Source organism: Neolamprologus brichardi, chromosome 15 (genome assembly GCF_056152115.1).
Source record: "Neolamprologus brichardi isolate AB-2024 chromosome 15, ASM5615211v1, whole genome shotgun sequence".
Lineage (NCBI taxonomy): Eukaryota > Metazoa > Chordata > Actinopteri > Cichliformes > Cichlidae > Neolamprologus > Neolamprologus brichardi.
The window spans coordinates 34,109,101-34,128,343 of NC_142118.1; the positions used below are offsets into that span (position 1 = coordinate 34,109,101).

General features: G+C 40.9%; 1 protein-coding gene across 10 annotated transcripts in view; it reads left to right on the top strand.

Annotated features, from left to right (window-relative positions):
• Positions 1 to 19,243, top strand: part of ptprsa (protein tyrosine phosphatase receptor type Sa) — a 222,281-nt gene that overhangs the window by 77,593 nt on the left and 125,445 nt on the right. For all 10 annotated transcript variants that reach the window (XM_087852747.1, XM_087852752.1, XM_087852750.1 and 7 more), the window contains one exon: positions 18,456 to 18,679. In XM_087852747.1, the coding sequence (XP_087708873.1) occupies positions 18,586 to 18,679 (94 nt within the window). In that variant the 5' untranslated portion in view covers positions 18,456 to 18,585. The remainder of the gene's footprint in view (positions 1 to 18,455; positions 18,680 to 19,243) is intronic.

Genomic DNA, 19,243 nt, shown 5'->3' on the forward strand with positions numbered 1-19,243 from the left:
CCTGAGTGTGAAAGTGAAGTAGATTTAGTGGTTGATCTACGTTTTAACCTTCACCTATGATCACGAGCTGTGAGCGGTGACTCAGAGAACGGCATTGAGTAACAAGCAGTAGAAACAAGCTTCCTCCAAATGATATCTGGTTCAATCAGTTTGGAGCGGCTCAGAGGAGAGCCGGTACTCCTCCACATTGAAAGGAGCCAAGTGAATGTTTCGGGCATGTCCGACTGGGAGGAGGCTGTGGGGTAGACCCAGGACATATTTGAGAGATTATTGATCTGGGAATGTCTGTGCCTGTGGCTGGAGAGAGGGTCTCTGCTTGGACTTCTACCCCCACGACCCAAGCCCAGATCAGCCTCAGACGGACAGACATTGGTCAAACTTTCAATCTGTGGAATCAGGTCGTGTTACCATCTTGGTGATTTGTGGCTAGATTTAGTGACTTCCTGTACCCTTTAGCCTTTAGTGCAGCTGTTTTTGTTTGTTTGTTTGGTTTATTCTTCCCCACAAGCACATCTCTCTCTGCATTTACCCTGCTCACTGTTTCCTTTCAGTTAACTGGTAATTTTGTCAGATTACACTGCAGTTATACAAATGAATGGTTTTAAATCACGAGACCACACATGTCCACATGAATAACACAGAACATGGCTATTAGCACAGGGCTAACATAGCCATGGGTGTTTGTCTTTGCAAAACAGCCTCATAGTAGATTCTATAAATTTATTATTGAATAGCGCTGAAACCAAAGCAGATACAAAGTACCTAAAACTAGGTATGGCCACTGCAGCATTTCTAGCACGCACAGAAAATCATTATGTTAAGATTAGTATGGGAAATTCACATCACAGCTGCCACTGGCTCCCCACTTCTTTCCCTTCTCCCTCCTATTTCCTTCAAACCCCTCCATTTCCACGGTAAACAGACAGATGAATAATTTAATCACGATCGATTAGTTTGTTTCGGGCTCAAATGTCAGGGTGTCATTTGATCACTTCCCACTCCTCCACCCCCCAACCCCACAAATCTCCCCGCCTCCTTATTACTCCGCTGGGCCAAACAACAGGCTTTCCTCTCTTTTAATTACAAGGAGGATGCCTCCCTGTCACTGAAACGTGTTTATTGAAAGGACTGCTGTTTGATCTTAACTGATCTAATTGTTTCAAATGCTTGCTGTCTCAGTGTGGGAGTCTTTGTTCTTGTGATGTGGATTTTACTCTAAATTTTAAACGCGCAGTCGTGCTCACTAAGCCCAGCAAGATGCAGCTGCACGTGTATGCGTGCGTCAGTCTCGGCCCCAGCAGTCCTGACATTACCTTGTGACGACCAGTCACCATGTTGCGATTTTTCTTCTCTTCCTTTACTCATGGAGGAGTGAAAGTTAGGCAGGCAGGGGGTGGACCGAGGGAAAAGAGTAAAACAAACAAGAGAAAAAAAATCGGCAGCCGAGTGATGTTGAGATGAGAGACAGAGGAGAGAGATGGATGAGGGTGGAAAGCAGCGGGGGAAGTTTGTAAAAACTAAAGAAAACAAGTGATCGTCAAAGGAATTAAGGGAAGGCATGCAGAGCAGGGAAGGAGCCTGGGTGAAGGCATTTATAGAAAACTGGAAAAAAACAAAAACATGAAAACGTAAAATCAAAAAGCCTGAGGTGGACTCGCTGCTTTGTGAGATCAAACAAAGCAACTTGTTTGTGCGGAAAATCAAGAACATTACCACCCGTGCCTGATTAAAGTAGGAATATAATTTATTTAAAATGTCACTTGATTGGTTGCATTCCCAGTTGCTTTGTGGTAGAGTGTCTCTGCTGTTTACATCCAAATCTGTATTCACACACTTTTAAGCTGGAGTTTGGGCTAATCAGTGTTTTTTTTTTTTTTAACACTCCCACATTGAGGAGTTAAAAAAAAAAAGAGAGAGAGAGAGAATTTCTGGTGGAAAAAAGTTTCCAGAAGAAGATAAAAATGGTGTTTTTAAACGCACAATGACATTAGGCTCCAATCAAAATATCAGCAATCGCCATTGTTGATTCCTGAGGTCATCACCCATTGGCAAAAACCCTTCTGCAAGGAGATTCTCCACATAGTCATAAATAAATGAGCCCTGCCAGGGACTTTTAGTGATTGAACTACCTCTTACTTGCACTTTCTTTCCATATCTTTGTTTTTCTTTTCTTCATTCAGGAGGGGATATAAATATTTGTAGCTTGAAAGAGAAAATTGGCAAACCTGTGCTCCGGCTCAGTGGATTTTGTTCAGCGTGTTGTAACGGTGTTTTGCTCCCCAAGTTGAGAAATTTGTAGGGTTTTTTTGTGTGTGTACGATAGTCTCCGTGCTATATGTCATGGATAACGAGGGTAAAAAGGGGCAGCTGGTTCACCTCTTTGTAGCAGCCAGCTGCACCGTAGCTCTACTGTAGCCTGCCCCTCACACATACGCACCCATACAGTAGCTCTGGTGGAAAATGCTTGGGAATTACTGTTGTTGCTCTGGGTTCATTCATGAGTGGACCTGGCTACGAGCGTACTGCAATACCCAGGTGACCGAGGCAGCCTTGTGGGACCTTGTTAGTGACAAATACACACACAGCCACACAGAGAGAGGCGCCACATCCTTGGTTTACTCCTGCAGCCAATACCCTAGGCGTAAATCGTTGAAAAAGCATTCTGTTGCTAAATGAAAATTGTTCTGTGTATTTGTAACTTAGTAGGTGTAATTCTAAGTGCCTTCAAAAAATTTTTTTTAGTTTATCAAGTAAATGTGCTGCAGTGAGCTGGGGCCAAGCCAGGTGGCTTTGCCTCTTCGACTCTCCATCCTCTCATTTTGTTGTCATCGCCTTTAATTTACCTCAGAGGCTTTCTTGCCGTCATGCCAGCAAACGGAGCGTCAAAATTAGGTCTGGAAGTCCAATGGAAGACATGCTTTTTGTATATGTATGCAAGGATGTACAGACATTTTTGCATGGTGGTGTGCACACGCATGCAGACAGCACACACTTAAAATACACAGGGATGGCTTGACCAGATGGAACTGCCTGCTTCTTGCTGAGCGAGCTTGACGACCGTTGAGCAGCTTGAGGTGTACCGAAGTGTCGGGCCACGAACACAGACCGAGCTATAGTCGCATATAATGAGCACATACATATAGTATCCATGCAGATACGTCTCATACACTCACATTTCTGTAGTCTTGTCACACACATGTGAAATCACACATTGACAAGCGTAGTCACGCAAACTCAGGCACTCACATAGACAAAAAGGACAAACGCATTCAAACTGAAGCGCTATTGCATCAGACAAGACCTTCAATCAAGCCCTGTGTTTTGTATTCTCAATAGCTAGAGTGTCACTTGTATTAATGGCTGATTAGCTTCCTCTCTGCGTAACGCCCGTGCATATTGACAGCCATTTTTTTTCCTTTCTCCCACTGTCCCTCTCTTCATTTTCACCTATTCTCCCTTTGTTCCCTCCCTTCTCTTGCTCCATTCCTCCCTTGCTACGAATCGTGACTCTCCAGTCAGCCTGTTCCCTTAGCTGTGATTAGGGGCTTTGGATTTCAGCCTGCATGTATTTCAAGGCCCGGAGGCGTTTAGGGGAGGGAAAAAAAAATGGCCGTCGTTTTCTGTCCAATAAAGGAAGACGAGTGAGGGTGATCCAAATATGCAAAGTGAGCAAGTGAACGAGTTGTACACAACTCTTATGATGAATAACCGAAACAAAAGAAATATAAAAAGCATGGGGGGGGAAATGGGCCTCCTGGTTGAGTGAGAGCCAGCACTCTGCCTGGCGCCAAGAAGATGAGCAGCTTGGTGCCTGGCATGGATGTCAACATTTTATGCTCTTTCTCAATTTTTGTTCACTCTGTTACTCTTCAAATGACTAATTGCAATGGTGTGTGTCTGAATGAAGCTCAGATTTCCTCATTATTATTTTTTTTACTTCTGCCTCGTTGACATTTTGATTTTGTGTTGCTGATATACTCTTAGAAGTCTGCTGTCACGTTTCTGTCATGCACCTCGTAACTGTTGTGTGTTTCTGACTCGCTTGAAGGAAAAGGGTATATGCTAAAGAAGTTTAAGCACATTTAACTCCATATCATTTTCCTCACATACAAGTTCTTGAATAATCAGGGCCCGGCTCACAGTACCATATCGCCCCAATAGACTACTTCTCTCTCAGAATGCAGGCTTACTTGCGTTTCCTAAGATATTTAAAAGTAGAATGGGAGGCCGAGCCTTCAGCTTTCAGGCCCCTGTTCTGTGGACCCAGCTCCCAGTTTGGATTAAAGAGAGAGACATCCTCGCTACTTTTGAGATTAGGCCTAAAGCTTTCCTTCTTGACAAAGCTTACAGTTAGGGCTAGACCACAAACTCTCCCTTAGTTATGCTGCAATAGGCTTAAGCTGCAGGTGGCTTCCCTTCCTATTAAAAGGGAGTTTTTCCTTCCCACTGTTGCCAAGTGCTTTCTCAGAGGGTCATCTGATTGTTGGGGGTTTCTTTCTATTATTATATGGCCTTAGCTTCCCTTTACCTTGAGATGACGATTGTTGCGATTTGGGGATTTATAAATAACATTGAAATGAATTGAATAACATTTACACATCATTTTATGTTTAGAAAGATCTAACAGTCTAAAAACAGACTAATTCTACCTAATCAATTAAATGCTGAACATAATCATGCCTACCGTTCTAAATAATGTTACATAGACAAGAAGTCACCACACTTAATGAGCGTTCTTTGTTCCTTTTATTCAACAACTATCTTTAATATTGTCATTTGGTAATTAAACTGACCAGTTGTGGTCACATTTAAAGCAGTGGGCACACTATAAATTGAAATTTTGTGAACCTGTGGTCTTACATGTGACCTTATAAAATGACTTTGAAACTTAAAAGGTACAATATTTGACTACAAAGAATGCTGCACATGGTTGTGCACATAGATATTGATCATTATTGATTGTTGGCTTTTCTTAGTTTTATAACTACTTTCTGATAACTCCTCAGGGGAGATTTTAACCCTGGAGAACCCATGGGGTCAGAGCCGACACCATTGGTTTTCTAGGGAAACCATGGGGTCAAATTTGACCCCATGGGTTCTACAGGGTTAAGATGAGAACGTGAGCCGGGAAGACCTCGCGTGAAAGACAAAGACTAACCCCTGCCAGACAAATGTGAAATATTGAAAATCTGTCTCAAGACTTGACTCGAGACTGGGACCAGGATTGACCCTGGTTATCGATGTAAATACTGTAATCCTTAACCAGGTTAGAGCAGAACACACTTTTATTTAGTTTAAGGCTTCTTTCATTCTAGTTGTCTCTACCCACTCTTGATAACCAAACTGATGACCAACTTAGAGTCAGAGCTCTGCTAAAGATGCGTCCCTATTGAAAGTCCCCCTATCTTTGAAGCTGACTGGTGGTCGCTTGCAGACATGTCCGGCTCTGGTTGCCTAGGTAACATACTGCCATATTTACTACCAAGTCATGTGTTAATCAACAGCCTCCTCTTTGCCTGCATCTTGGGTCCCAATTTTGAGTTACCAGCAGCTTTTTTTGGCCATAGTTGCTTGAAGTTGTCCTTTTGGTTTTTGGCCACCGCCTTACCTCTGGTGTGAACACAGCTTAACTTTCCTCTCTCACTTCTCTTTTCCAGTAATTTAACTCTGTGTATGCATTAGCCATTTTTTTTATTGCATGAACAGTGGACATGCAGTAATATTGCAAAGAAATAACAGGAATAGACTCCCTATAAGCTCTTATAGTCATTCTGCTTCTAGTATGGACCCACCAGAATAACGTGATGATGTTATGATTTTACGATGTCACTTACGAGTGCCTTGATTCTGAGCATGGCAAAAAAAGTTGGACATTGGTTACGTTATGCCAATCTTAAACAGTTTGAGTTGAGCCTTTTCTGCTAGTTTTTATTTCTTCCCTGAAAACAGGCCTGAAAGATTCCTGGGCTGTTTTAAACGCCAACAGATTCCTTGCAGTAGAAAACTGCCAATGTTCTCCATGTCACTGGGGCTGGCTCCAAAGCCTGTCTGGGACCAGTGTGATACAACCATCTACCTCCAGTAAGCCCCCATCAGAGACCCCCATATCCTCCCACTTGTGTGTTTGATTGTGTTTAAAGTGCAGGGGGTGTGTCTTCGCTCTCACTGGCGTGTTCTGCCCTTATGTTGTCATTCTCTATGCAAAACAGCTTTCAGTATTTCTTTTGTCTGCCTTCTTCTTTGTCTTTTCCAGACCCAGTAATTGTACGTATGGGTCGGTAAGTCTATCACATTGCTTTTAAGTCATAGCAGAACAGTAGAGCTTTCCGTCCTTTTGCTGTTTTTTTGTCTCAGTCTTTCCGTCTCCTTCAAAACTCCGAGCAGTGTGACACAGCGCAATACACAGCATGGGTGTGCAAAGTGGGAAAATGACAAACGCACACACCGAGAGAATAAAAGACAGCAAGACAGAGAGAAAGCGGTCTTGTTTATGCATTAGTTGCAGGACTTAAAAGGCCCACCACCCCACCCACTCTACCATCACTTAAAATCAGCGTGGATACTGCAGGCAGGAAAACAAACAAGCCCAGCAACAACCCCCACCCACACCATTTCTGCCGGGGTGTTGCTGTTTTGAATATTGCAGAATAAATTTAGTCTTGTTTTTTGCCATCTTCTAAAAATATATTTTATTTGCATGCCATAGCTTGGTCTGACTCACAAAAGTATGTAGTATACAAAAACTTGAGGTTATCCTTCACACACACAAAAACAGAGCTAAATCAGGCAGGGATGGATGCCTTGCTAACCGTTCCCTGCTGTGAAGGAATGTATGGTGTTATAAAGGAGTATTTAAAGATGTTTACCAGCTGTCTGACCTCCCACCTTTGACCCCCACACACCAGCAACACCACCACCACCCCAACCTTTACTCCCACGGCACCCACGGCGCCCTCGGCGCGCTGAAATTCGCTCTTAAGTCAAAGGCGCATGACGTGCTGTGGCACTGTGGGGGTTTAATAGTATGGTGGTGCTGAAGCGTCATTTGTCGGAGTGAAAGGGTCAGAGGGTAGACACATGCTCAGAGGAGTGATGGCTTGTAGAAAGACGGTGCGCATGAGTGATTGTGTAAGTGAGAGAACTAGTGTACATATACACCTCTGAGAGGCAACATGTTACTACTGTGTGGTCCTCCTATTAGGTACTATATATATATATATATAGTACCTAATAGGAGGGCCACACAGTAGTAACATGTTGCCTCTCAGAGGTGTATATGTACACTGTATATATATATATATATATATATATATATATATATATATATATATATGTATATGTATATATGTATATATATATATATATGTATATATACATGTGTGTATATATATATATATATATATATATATATATATATATATATGTATATATACATATATATATGTATATATGTATATATACATGTGTATATATATATATATATATATATATATATATATATATATATATATATATATATATATATATATATATATATACATGTATATATATAAATATGTGTGTGTGTATATATATATATGTATATATACACACACACATATTTATATATATACATGTATATATATACATATATATATATATATATATATATATATATATATATATATATATATATATATATACATGTATATATATAAATATGTGTGTGTGTATATATATATATGTATATATACACACACACATATTTATATATATACATGTATATATATACATATATATATGTATATATGTATATATACATATATATATATATGTATATATACATATATATGTATATATGTATATATACATATATATATATATGTATATATACATGTATATATACATATATATATATATATGTATATATACATATATATATATATATATATATACATGTATATATATGTATATATACATGTATATATATAAATATGTATGTGTGTGTGCGAGCATGTCACTTTCTTGGAGGCTTGGAGGCTCCATTGTGCTATCAGAGCTGCCTTTCTTCTGTTGTTTGCCCACGTGCATGCCCGTCGTCCACAATAATCCTCTGTCTGCCACACAAGCAAACTCTTTATTCCAGCGGTTTGTAGGAAAGTAAGACAAATTCACAATTGACTCTCTGTTTCAGTAGGTTATTTTGGAGGAATACATTAATATGGATCATGCTGCATTATTACCACAAATTACTGGATAAATGAATGTCACATGAGGTGGCTTGAGCCTCAGTTTTTGGCTAAAAGACACGCCATCTCACGCTGGGCTTTCTGATGGTTATCTCGGAACACATGGGGATTTTTCGAGGGAATAAAATAGTTGGCAGTTAAGTTGGCATTTAATCACTCAATATGTAAGTCTTCTTTGCAGCTAGTTGTTGAAAACTTACATTGCCTGAATTGGCAAGTTACTCCTTGAATAACTTTTTTCTTGTTAAAATACATTGTAGACAGAAAATTTAGGAGGTGTTAATTTTATAACCCTTATTTGAATTGAAATTGGATCTTTTACTTTTACGTTTTCACGTTCTTTGTAAAGTAAGTGTGCAATTTTTCCCCCTCTTTTTGTCTTTGGTTATTTGTAGCATTTGAATTCCCAAGTCTAAGCATCACATTTGTTCCTTTCTGTTTCTCAGATCTTTTTTAAAGTGACTGTAAAAAAACAGTTGTCTGTACCGCTATAGTGGGAACGCTGGTGGTACGACTGTGACGGGTGCACAAACAGGCAGAGAGGCAGAGTGTGGGTCAGCCTTGCCATCTGTTTCGGGTCTCTGCAGTGCAGTAGATTGACAGGGATACAGACACTCTGGTAACACACAGCCCGCTCCACACAGTGTTGCACAACGCTAATTGCTATGATACCATGTTTATTGTCTTTCTTGTATATTTGAAACATATAATCAGATCCAGTGTCGTTTAAACCAAACAAACCCAAAAGACAGTCATTTTGCACATTAGCACAGAGCAGTTGCTGCTGCTTCAGTCAGACAGAGGATGTTGGTCATCTTCTATTTTTTGAGAACTGAGAGGGAGGTTTCAAAAACAGTGTTACGCTTACTTTGGCCATAAAAAAGTGGAGAAAAGTTGCCAAATCAATTCAGAATAACATGCCAGGGGTTGGTTTTATTTGACACAGAGAGACTCCTAACTGCTAGTACCTAGTGCTTGTAAGGAGTCCTTGACTTTACGTGTTAACGAATCGGGTACACCTTTGTGTCCGTTTCAATGAGAGATTTGCACTGATCAGTATCACAAGGGAATTTAAATTGCCAAAGCTTCTAGCTTTGAGCTTGTAGGCTAGAACTTGGTTAGGACCAATTAGTGTCATGTGAGAAACTTCTGACCATAAGGTTACTGCTACGAGCATGGTTTAGGTGAGATGACATGTTTAAAATGTCATTACTTGCTACACAGCAAGAGATTCGCTTGTCATGCATTGCCTTGTCAACAAAAATAGGTTGTTGTAAGCAGACAGCCAAGGCTTTCGTTGCCTAGATAAAACTCTAACCTCTCTCTTTCATAATCCTTTTAATTGTTGGCCTCAAAGTGGAGAAAAGTATTACTCGAGATCTTGATCCTCTTTGCAGTAGTTACGTTGTTTGTCATCTCTTGAAGTTACTGAAAGTCTTTGACTTTCTGTCATCTCTGGTCACAATATCTGTGCCAGTTACTTTCTATGTGGACTGGCCTAACTAACTAGCTGTCTACACTGGCGTATTTTTTCTTTGGTAATGGCAGCTTACCTGGTTGATATAGTTGTTGTTTTTTTTAATTTGCCTAGACCTTGCCAACGAGTTTCCAAGTGCAACTTCCCAGATGGGACTGCGCAACAAACCATTTGGCTAGTCACGTTCAGTCTGATCCCCCAAAGTCTGAACTACATGCCATGAGAGGATAGTCAAATGCCTTTGCTGTTGCCATCACTGTTGTCTGACTGTTCACTGTGGAAATGAAGAAAATGTAGTAGAAGCTTGTTACAGATGGTGTGACAAGCAGTGAAAATGTAAAAAAAAGAAAAAGAAAAAGAAAAAAAACAATTAAAAAGTCCAATTTAGTGTTTTTGGTTTTTTTGTTGGTTTTTTTGGGGGGAGGGGGTTAATAAAACTTAAATCCGAGCAGTGGCTTCAATGGGACTTCCTGAAGTACGCTTAATGATGTCCAGTGTTGTGTGTTATACTTTCCTCTCTAAATTGTTGTGGGAATCTGAATTTCTCGTGGCGATGCATTTTCATGTTCAGTCCTTTTTGTCATTAATCAGATAATGGCAGAGAAGTGCAAATTAAAATGCACCTTCCCTAATGACACACACACAAAATAAGTTTAATCCTAATTCTTGCTCCCCCAGTGAGGTTATTAAATACTGTTTAGCCTGCTGATGGGCTTTGGCCCAGTTTCTGAAATTACCAGGATTAACTTAATTTTCAATTAAATGCTTAAAAAAAGAGGCTGAAAAGATGACCACAGTGGCTGAAGGGTTTTATTTTTAACTAAATGACTTTGTTCCATTTGTATATGTCTCTGTATTAGTGTATCTTTGTATATTAATACACAAATCTATCCCATCTCTTTTTCCCACATTTGAGAAGTACAGAATTCATTAAAAAGCTGTCAGGACAAAAGGAGCCTCAGATATGAACCCCAAAGAGCACCCCTGTTTTATATGTAACTGATCAGTACACATGAAAATCATATTTTTTGAAACTTGAAGTTGCGAGACCACATAATGGACCCAATTTGCTGCAGATGGATGCTGCTGGAAAAGAGGCCTATTTATGTTTATAGACAAATAAATGAATTGAAAAGAGTCAAAGGCATGATTATCAGGTTCCGAAATACTGTATCATCCTACTTGCACAAGTTAGTTAGGATGTTTATTAGATGATCAGTGCCATGCAGTAACGTTTTTAGATTTCCGTTATGTGAAGCAGAAAAAGAAGGCTAACTTGGCCACGACAGTTTTGTTTCTTTTCTAATCTGTCACGTTGAATTTGTAGAGCAGTGAAACTGCGATGCAAATGGAATGGCACACTCGTTTCGGAAACGGATGAAGAAGTATAGAAAAATAGATTGCATGTCTTAAATTTCAACTTTTCGCAGCGAGGAGCCAAGTATGGCGCCAATTTAGCTCTGTTGTGAATTTTATTAACGTGCCAGTAGCCATTTTGTTGTGTAGGTGTGACAGTTTTTCAAATGGTATATGTCTCATTTTGGAAATGAAACTTCTCAAACCACACAGCAAATGTTACACAGTAAGCCCTGCCAATTGCAGAGAGGAATCTTTCTAAACACCCTGGACTGCCAGTCTTTCCCTCCTCTGCCTCCTACTTGATCACTTAGAATAATCTCATTCGCCCCCCCCCAACCCGCATCCCATTTCCAGAATGAATATGAAGCGTGCTTCCCGAGCTGTCCCAGCCGCCCTTCAGAAACTTCTCTCCCTCTCCTGTGGCAATTTCTAAAGGGCATTCAAGCTGCTGGCTAGTTGGTGTGATGCTTGTCTGAATCTGTGGGCAGCAGGCCAAAAACTGATGTCACTTCTCCAGCCCCTCCTTCCCCCACCTCTTCTCCCACCACAGACACTCCTGAACAACCGGCTCTTTATATAAAGAACTGCTGCACCTCCTTTCTCCAACATAAAATTGTGATTTTTACTCTGTCCTATAATTAAATACCTCTATTTTACTTTTTAGTTATACCTTTTCGTCCTACCAGGGTTATCCCAGACACTGCCACCTGTAAATTTAGGCCTTCGTCATCGCTGGCTGCCAGGGCGACAGACGAGGAGAGGCAGACAAAAGTGTACATGTGTGTGAATTTCATGTGCCAACTTGTAATGTCACAGTATGGCGAGGTTACATAGGTGACAGATAATGTGTCACCCCTCGGTGACAAACAAAACGGCTGTGCAATAAAGTCTGGGTTTCAGTGGTCAGCTTGGTGCCCAAGCCTCCCAGCTGCCAATCCGTTCGTCTCGACTGCACAGGCCCGGTGCTTACTGCTGTGCACTCAACCTCAACAGAGGTGGATTTCAGCTAAAAGCCTCACAGCCCTGGGTGTTTATTGGAAGGACAGCAGTGGCTCATAATGTTCAGAGTAAACCCATTTCCTGCTGATCGAACTCAGAGCAACGCTGCGAGAAAAACAAATAGTTGAAGATTCAGTGGGCTTGTGGTCATTTGGACTCAAATCTTTTTGTAAATCTGCACTTCCTTTTAGAAGAACTTAGACCTGACAGCGAATGTTGGGGTGTGAAGGTTGTCCAAACACCAGTAAGACAAATTTACAAAACGCTGAGCTTTAAAAACTGTATATAATGTCTTAGAGTGCTTTTTCAAAAGGGGAAGTTACCTTCTAATACCGGGAATATACAGTTAAAGTTATTTTTAGTCTAGCATTGCAGAAAAATCTATTTTAGCAGGCAAACTGTGGCTCAAATGGCATCTCCCAAAGATCCCAAAGAAAGGTTATGGTGCTCTCAGGGGGACAGCAGATGGCCGACGCAAGGTGTCTCTGAAGTGTCAAGCATCATTTGTGGAACTGGGAGACTGGGAACAGTTAAGGGCAAAGGCTCATGGGAAAGCTACTCCATGGAGAGGTTGCCAGGGGAGGGCGTTCTACAGTCCCTTAATGAGGTCAAGGCAGTGCAGTTCTCCCTACCTATGCAAACAGTCTTCACTTTGGGCAAAAATTGTGCTCATTCATCACTGTAACGATATAATATGCTGTGGATAAATGTCAGCGGAGGTTGTTTTCAGGCTGTTCCCGGGATGCTCTGGTGTCGCTGGGCAGCGAAGACTTGTGGAAACTGGCAACTTTAGAACCGCTCATAAACTGGGAACGTGTCTCTAATGTATCTGATTACATCTCTGTCATTTCTACTGGCTCGGATTCCTGCTCCGAATGTATAAGACATGTAGGGCTATCACATTTGTTTTCAGATTTCTGTTTGCCTTTTGCATTTAATGGAAATGCCAACACTGTCTTGCATATCTAATATGCTTTCCTTATGTGAGCATTTCTTGTTCCACCGGGGCTTCTTTACATGTGCTGAATGACAGGTGTACCATTTTTTCCAAATTTCTTTGACATTGATCTCTCTGCACGGAGCGGATGGCAACGAAAGGGTGAGGCTGGGAGGTAGATACACACTGGGGCATTTACATAATAGTCCTGCAGTTCCATGCAAATTCATGTGATTTCCTACCAAACATCTGCAATGCAAGCATAGTTTAGTATGCATGAGTTCAAGGGGGAAGGGAAGCAAAGAGAGGAAATGAGGGATTGGAGGGGAATGGGCAAGAAAAATAAAACAGAGACGCTGTAGAAGATTGGAACGATGACTTGTCTGATCAGGAAATATTTAGAAGACAAACACACCTTTCTTCACACCCTCATCTCAGATTTGCCCTTGATATGCATGAAATTCTGATGCAGAAAACTAATAAGATACAGGGGATGAGTACGTGTCTGTGTGTGTGTGTGTAGCTGGTTGGTGGTGTTCCTTACCAGTGACACATGGAATCAATACAGTTAGGACTTCAGCGTGGTAAAAAACAGATGGTCTCTATAGACTTGTTTTATAGCTCAGGCCTGGGCGAGTGTCTTGTGTAGCTGTGCTTCTTACAGAGACAGACATATAGAGTAACTCACAGAAGGAAGAACTATATGGGCATTCATACTTCAATCATTCCACAAACACGTGCAACGAAACAGCAGAATATGCAGATCTTAGTTGGATTAAATAAAGTCCTTCGGGCTTGCAAACATAGTGTCTCTCATACATCGCTCAATCGCATTCATACACAAGTACAGGCTCCCGATCAGCTGAATGTCCAGCGTCTCGCATCCTTGTGTTGTTGCTCCTCTATAAGGTGTGAATCGATGAAAAGCAGTAAAGTGGCTGAAGTAAAAGCCTGTAACACGAGGCTGACGCATAAAAACTTCATCTAAGGTGAAAGACTGCAGAGAGAGAGAGACAGCAGCTTGAAGGCTAAGCATAAAGAGCAACTAGCACAGTTTGAGCATGAGCGTGATGGAGAAGGATTCTTTTTGCTGCTGTTGTTTCTGTTATCATCATCCTACGGGAGGGGCTGGCATCTGCCCTGTCGTGTTCATTTAAATCCAGCATTTCCTTCTTCTTTAACATATCTCCCTCAGTTGTTTTTTTTTTTAATAGTTAAAAAGTGATATTAGTTAAAAAGTTAAATAGTTAAAAACTGACATATTAAAATTACTAGTAATTTGTTGCAGGAATTAGAAAAGCTTTGATCGCGCTTGTGTTGTAAACAGAAGACCTCGATGTTATGTCAGCGATGACTGAGTTAAATATATATGAATAGGCTGTTTTGCAGTAGATTGATCGTTGTCTTTGGACGGATGGTGAGCTGCCGGTGTTCTACAGCCTGGCAAAATTAGACGGTGTTACAGGCGTTCTGGAAACCTGGCAATCTATGAAAAACTCACTCTTTCTAAAGCCCCCAGAGTTACTTTTTGGAGTACAAACACTGAAAATATTATTCTTTTTGAGAGTCTAGACATCAAACACTCGGTTTTGATTGCGAAGCCCGACCAAACTGTGGTCTTTTTAACCGTGTGTCTGAAGTGAGCTTACTGTTCATCACATAAAAGGGATTATTAATGTGGTCCCTCAGGTTATAAGTAGTTTTTCTCAGTGTAAATGCAACTTCACATCTTCAGTGTGCGTGTGTGTATCTGTGTGTTTATTACAGTTACTATCTTTGTAACAGTACAGTGCATGAGTGGATAAAAACAGCTTGTATTGAAGTTGTGACTCTCGTGGTCTCCATATGCTTACATACCTGTAACTTTATTTTTTTTAAGGATTCATTTCTGCTTTTTGTTTATTTTTTTTTTTACTTTTTGCAGTGCAGTGTGGCTGTGTGCGTGTGTGCATATGCGCACTTTTTATATTAACTTGTCATACTCTCATTTCATGCTTATGGCGTGGATTCCCATCTTCCCTTCCCCTCAGCGCCTTTCTCAATCTTAGTAATCAAATGCATTAGTATCAATATTGCATGGGGAAACGAGCCGAATTTAAAGCTTGACCATGTCAAAGTGAGAGTCCCTAATAGCCAGTGACTGCCACCACTCAGTGGAAATTGTGCTGCCATTTTGGCTGTAATTACTGAAGCTTGGCTCTGGGTTAATATCTCGAGTGATGGGCAGTTTTCACATGGGATAAAAGTTCTAGCTTCAAAATATATTCATTGCCCATCAGTGGGAATAGCCCAAAGTAATGAATAGACTTTGTCTCTGTATGGGTTTTAATCAAAAAGTGCGCAGCACTTTTTAATTTAGTTTACTTCAAAGGGGATTTTCACTGATAAACGATACATGTGTGTCAGACAGTCTTGTGATACTCTACTCTCTGTTTGTGTCTTATCTACTTGCAAATACTTCGATACAATAGATTCCTTATTCAGTCGCTTTTTACATCTAGATTCACAGATCAACACATTTTAGAAATAAAAATTAGAATGAACATAAACAGTAACTACACTGGAGCACGCTAACTAACATTTGCTGTGTTACCTTCAGATTGTGGGTAAAGTTACAGATATTTGCCAGCTTGGAGTTAAAAACATGGTAAACATCAGTACAGGTGTATTTTGTGTGATTACCTGAGTGGTCTCTTGCACATTGACCACACTCCCATTTACAGGGCATGGGTGGTCACTTTGATGAGTATTAAAATGGTGAATTTTATGCTTTTTAGTCCCTACACATATGAACACCTATGGGAGATATGAAGGAAATACCTTTTTCCTATCGCCCTGTTAGTTTACTAAGACATGCTAAAGTTCATTTCTGGTGGTGCATGCTAACCCAAATATTTTACTTTGACTTTTTATCCCCTCTTTTTAGTCAACTTTCATCTTTCCATGCACACTTGTCTGTGTAATCTCTTCCATTTACTAAAACAAAGTCAGAATGAAGCACTATACCCAGCGTCCATGGTTAATCTCCAGCACCCATATGGTCTTAGGCTATGTTTGGTGAGGCTGTTCAACAACAATAGCTGATGTAGTCGTGTTGTGAAGTTTATATGGCAACCGGAGGTGATGATAGTAAGCCATGTCCTAAGGGGAGACCCATAAATCACAAGTTAGGCATGTTGTGAACAGAGAGTTATTCCCTACAGATACACAAGATTCTCTCTGTCAACCCCAGTGTTTAAAGTCAGAACAATAAAGCCATCATTCATAACTTCTAGACTGTTTTTTTTTTTTTACTCCCCCTCTATTCTCTCTGTTTATGTGTATTTTACTCGGTTCTTACCAATGACATCACAGGCCCTCCTGGCAAAGAAGAAGAAAAAAAAGCGAGGACACATGTTGGTCGTGTGCGTGTAGTATTGTGTTGAAAGATGAGCTGAGCTTCTGAAAAACACCCACTCTTTCTTGGTATGGTGTCGCCACAAAAGGCCTATTGTTAATCGCGCCTTTTGTGTTTTCGTAAGTGTGCCTGCGCCACGTTTTTCTTACATATTTTCCACATTCTTGCTCATTACATATAGGGAGGACTGGGGGGTTTAGAGGTGAATAGATTTTGTGTTATATATGGATTTGGCTCTATGTGTTTGGGGCTTAATTTTCAGTGTGCCTGCAGCAGCGTGTGTCTGCTATGTGAGCCTGGTCCAGGAGTTGTGAAGGGTGGGGCACTCTTAAATGCCTGCTGTCTGGGGTGCTCGGTTACACTGCAATTAGCCCTGGTTTTCTGCCTCTCACAAGGCCACAGTCAAAAAATGGAGCCCAGCAAAACAGCTGCATTATATTAACCTTTTTAACTCTCCTGAGAATTTAACTGTTTGACATAGCTGACAAAAAATCGCAAACCTGTAGGTAGGGTTGGATAATTTCATTTTAATCTGTTTAAGTTATTTATTTTAGTTTTTACTTATTCGTTTTATTTCATTGAATTAAGGTAATGGAAGCTTTTGTATCAGTCTTCTACTCCCAATAAAAGGTCACCGAGATAACTGAGACATGATACAATGAGGTTAAGTGATGAAGTGTAGTACGCGTTGAAGTGATGCATCCCTGAACTTCCATGATTGCTTGTGTGCCAATGTGCTTTTGACCCTGAATCCATCTGAATGTTTTTTTTTAAGTATATTCGTTCCCTTATTTGGCCTCTGTGGTTGAATAATAACTCTTTCATTAAAACCTGAGCTGTGCAGCAGGTAAAAATGCTTTTTTCAGGGACATTTAGAAAATTATTGTTCAAATATATCAAAGATCAACGTGTTGCCAAAAAACAAAACAAAAACAGTGATAAACTGTACGTCGTCTACACAATTAGTTCAGTTGTACCCTTGTTAACCACCTACAGTGCAAGGTAGTTAATCTCCCTTCTAGTAAATCGCTGCCACCCCTTGTGTCACCTCAGCTAAGCAGAATCCCTGGAGCTTGGGGGAGTTCACCGTCTTGCACAAGGACACCAAAGCAGGGCAGATGCTGGCTGACACTTTGTCCTGTGATCTGGGTCCTCTGAGAGCGCACGGTTTTGGGTTTTCATGTTCACAGCTTGATTGCTGAGACAGACAGAGCTTTGCGTTTAAGCGTCCTTGAGCATGACACTGAATATCTCTCTGTAAATGGTAAAAGTATGTCAGCACATATTCATCACATTCATGTCGTGATTGCTCCTAGTTCTGTCTTTGTGTGTCTCTTTATGCATAACTTGTTAATTAAAGAGTATGTAATACCACTTGGTGGTGACTGTGCGCAGCACCAGCCATATCAATGAGAAGAGGAGTGCCTGTGTGGGTGGGTGGGTGGGTGGCTGGGAGTGTAGTGGGTGTCATCCTGGGTTCCTTGGTCTCTCTGTGCAGCTTGGGGGATTAATGGCAATTTGAGTAAAACAAAGAGACGATGCCTGGGATATCGTCAGGTGCCTGTATAATTACAAGGCGGTGAGATAAGCAAATAACGACAAGATCCGGCGATTAGGAGGCGAAGAAGAAAGAAAGCAGCGGCTGCCCTGCCCTGCTAATTGAGGGATGTGAGAAAACAGTGGTTGTGAGATCGGAATGTTAAAGGTTTGGGGATGTGGCGCGTTTACTCCCGGCTGTGCCACTGATAACCTGTTACCTTCTTCCATTTATGCGTTACCGCCAATGAGGGATTGTAGAAAGTGCAGCAGACTGTCGTGACCTGTGTTCTTTTTGCTGTGGGCAAAACCACCATTGTGGAACTGGAGGTTGTATATGGAATTGTTGCAACAGTGAAATTGTTATGACACTTTAGTATCATAGTATATAAATGCTAAGAAGTATGATGATTAATGTACTGTGACCAAAATCTGATTGTTACAAAGTAATATAGGTAACAAGTGTTTTTGGGTTCATCACTTTTATTTATTCATATTTATTTCCTATTCTGTGTTTTGCAGAGCGTCAAGCTGTCCTGCTTGAAGACCCCACACGTCCTCGTGCAGTTGGGGCCTCGGCTCTCCGGCCAGGTCAAAGGTCACTCCGACCCTGCCCTCCCCCTCCCCCTCCCCCTTCCCTACCAGAGCCAAGATGGCCACCAGTGGTGCCCTGCGCATCTCCTTGCAAGTCCTGCTGCCTGTGATCACTCTGCTGCTATCACTGCTGCTCACCGGCTCCAACGCCAGTAAGTACCAAGAAACTTCTCAATTTCGCTGCCTTTAACGGGTTCATCACTTATATCTGCAAACTTATTAAAAAGTGGAGTAATCACAAAAAAGGGGGGAGGGAGGGACATTATATAAGCTTTGGTGAACCTTTTTTTTTTTACTTTGACCACTTCCGAGATGCTTTTGTTGCATTTTGCGATTGCACATTTGCATTTAAAGATTGCATGCTAATGACTGTTTACATCTTATCTAGGAGGGACTGCTTTAGAGTAGCCAGAGGAAAGAAAAAGCTTATTTGTAAAAGCAAAGACATATTCATTTAGCTGTAGCGGTAATCCTTTGGCCTGTGTTTTTGTGTCTATGCAAACGTGGACTAGGCAGTAAATTCCACTACTGGAATTACAGGGAACTTGTATGTTTACATCACTGGAGCCACGTGTAAAACACGGCTTATACAGACAGAGGTGTTGTTTAAGTGAAACATGGACTTCTCCTTGTATATAGCCACATTAACCAATTCTAAAATTCATGTGCACACTCATGGATACACCAGGGTTAACTTGGGGTTCAGTGTCATGCCC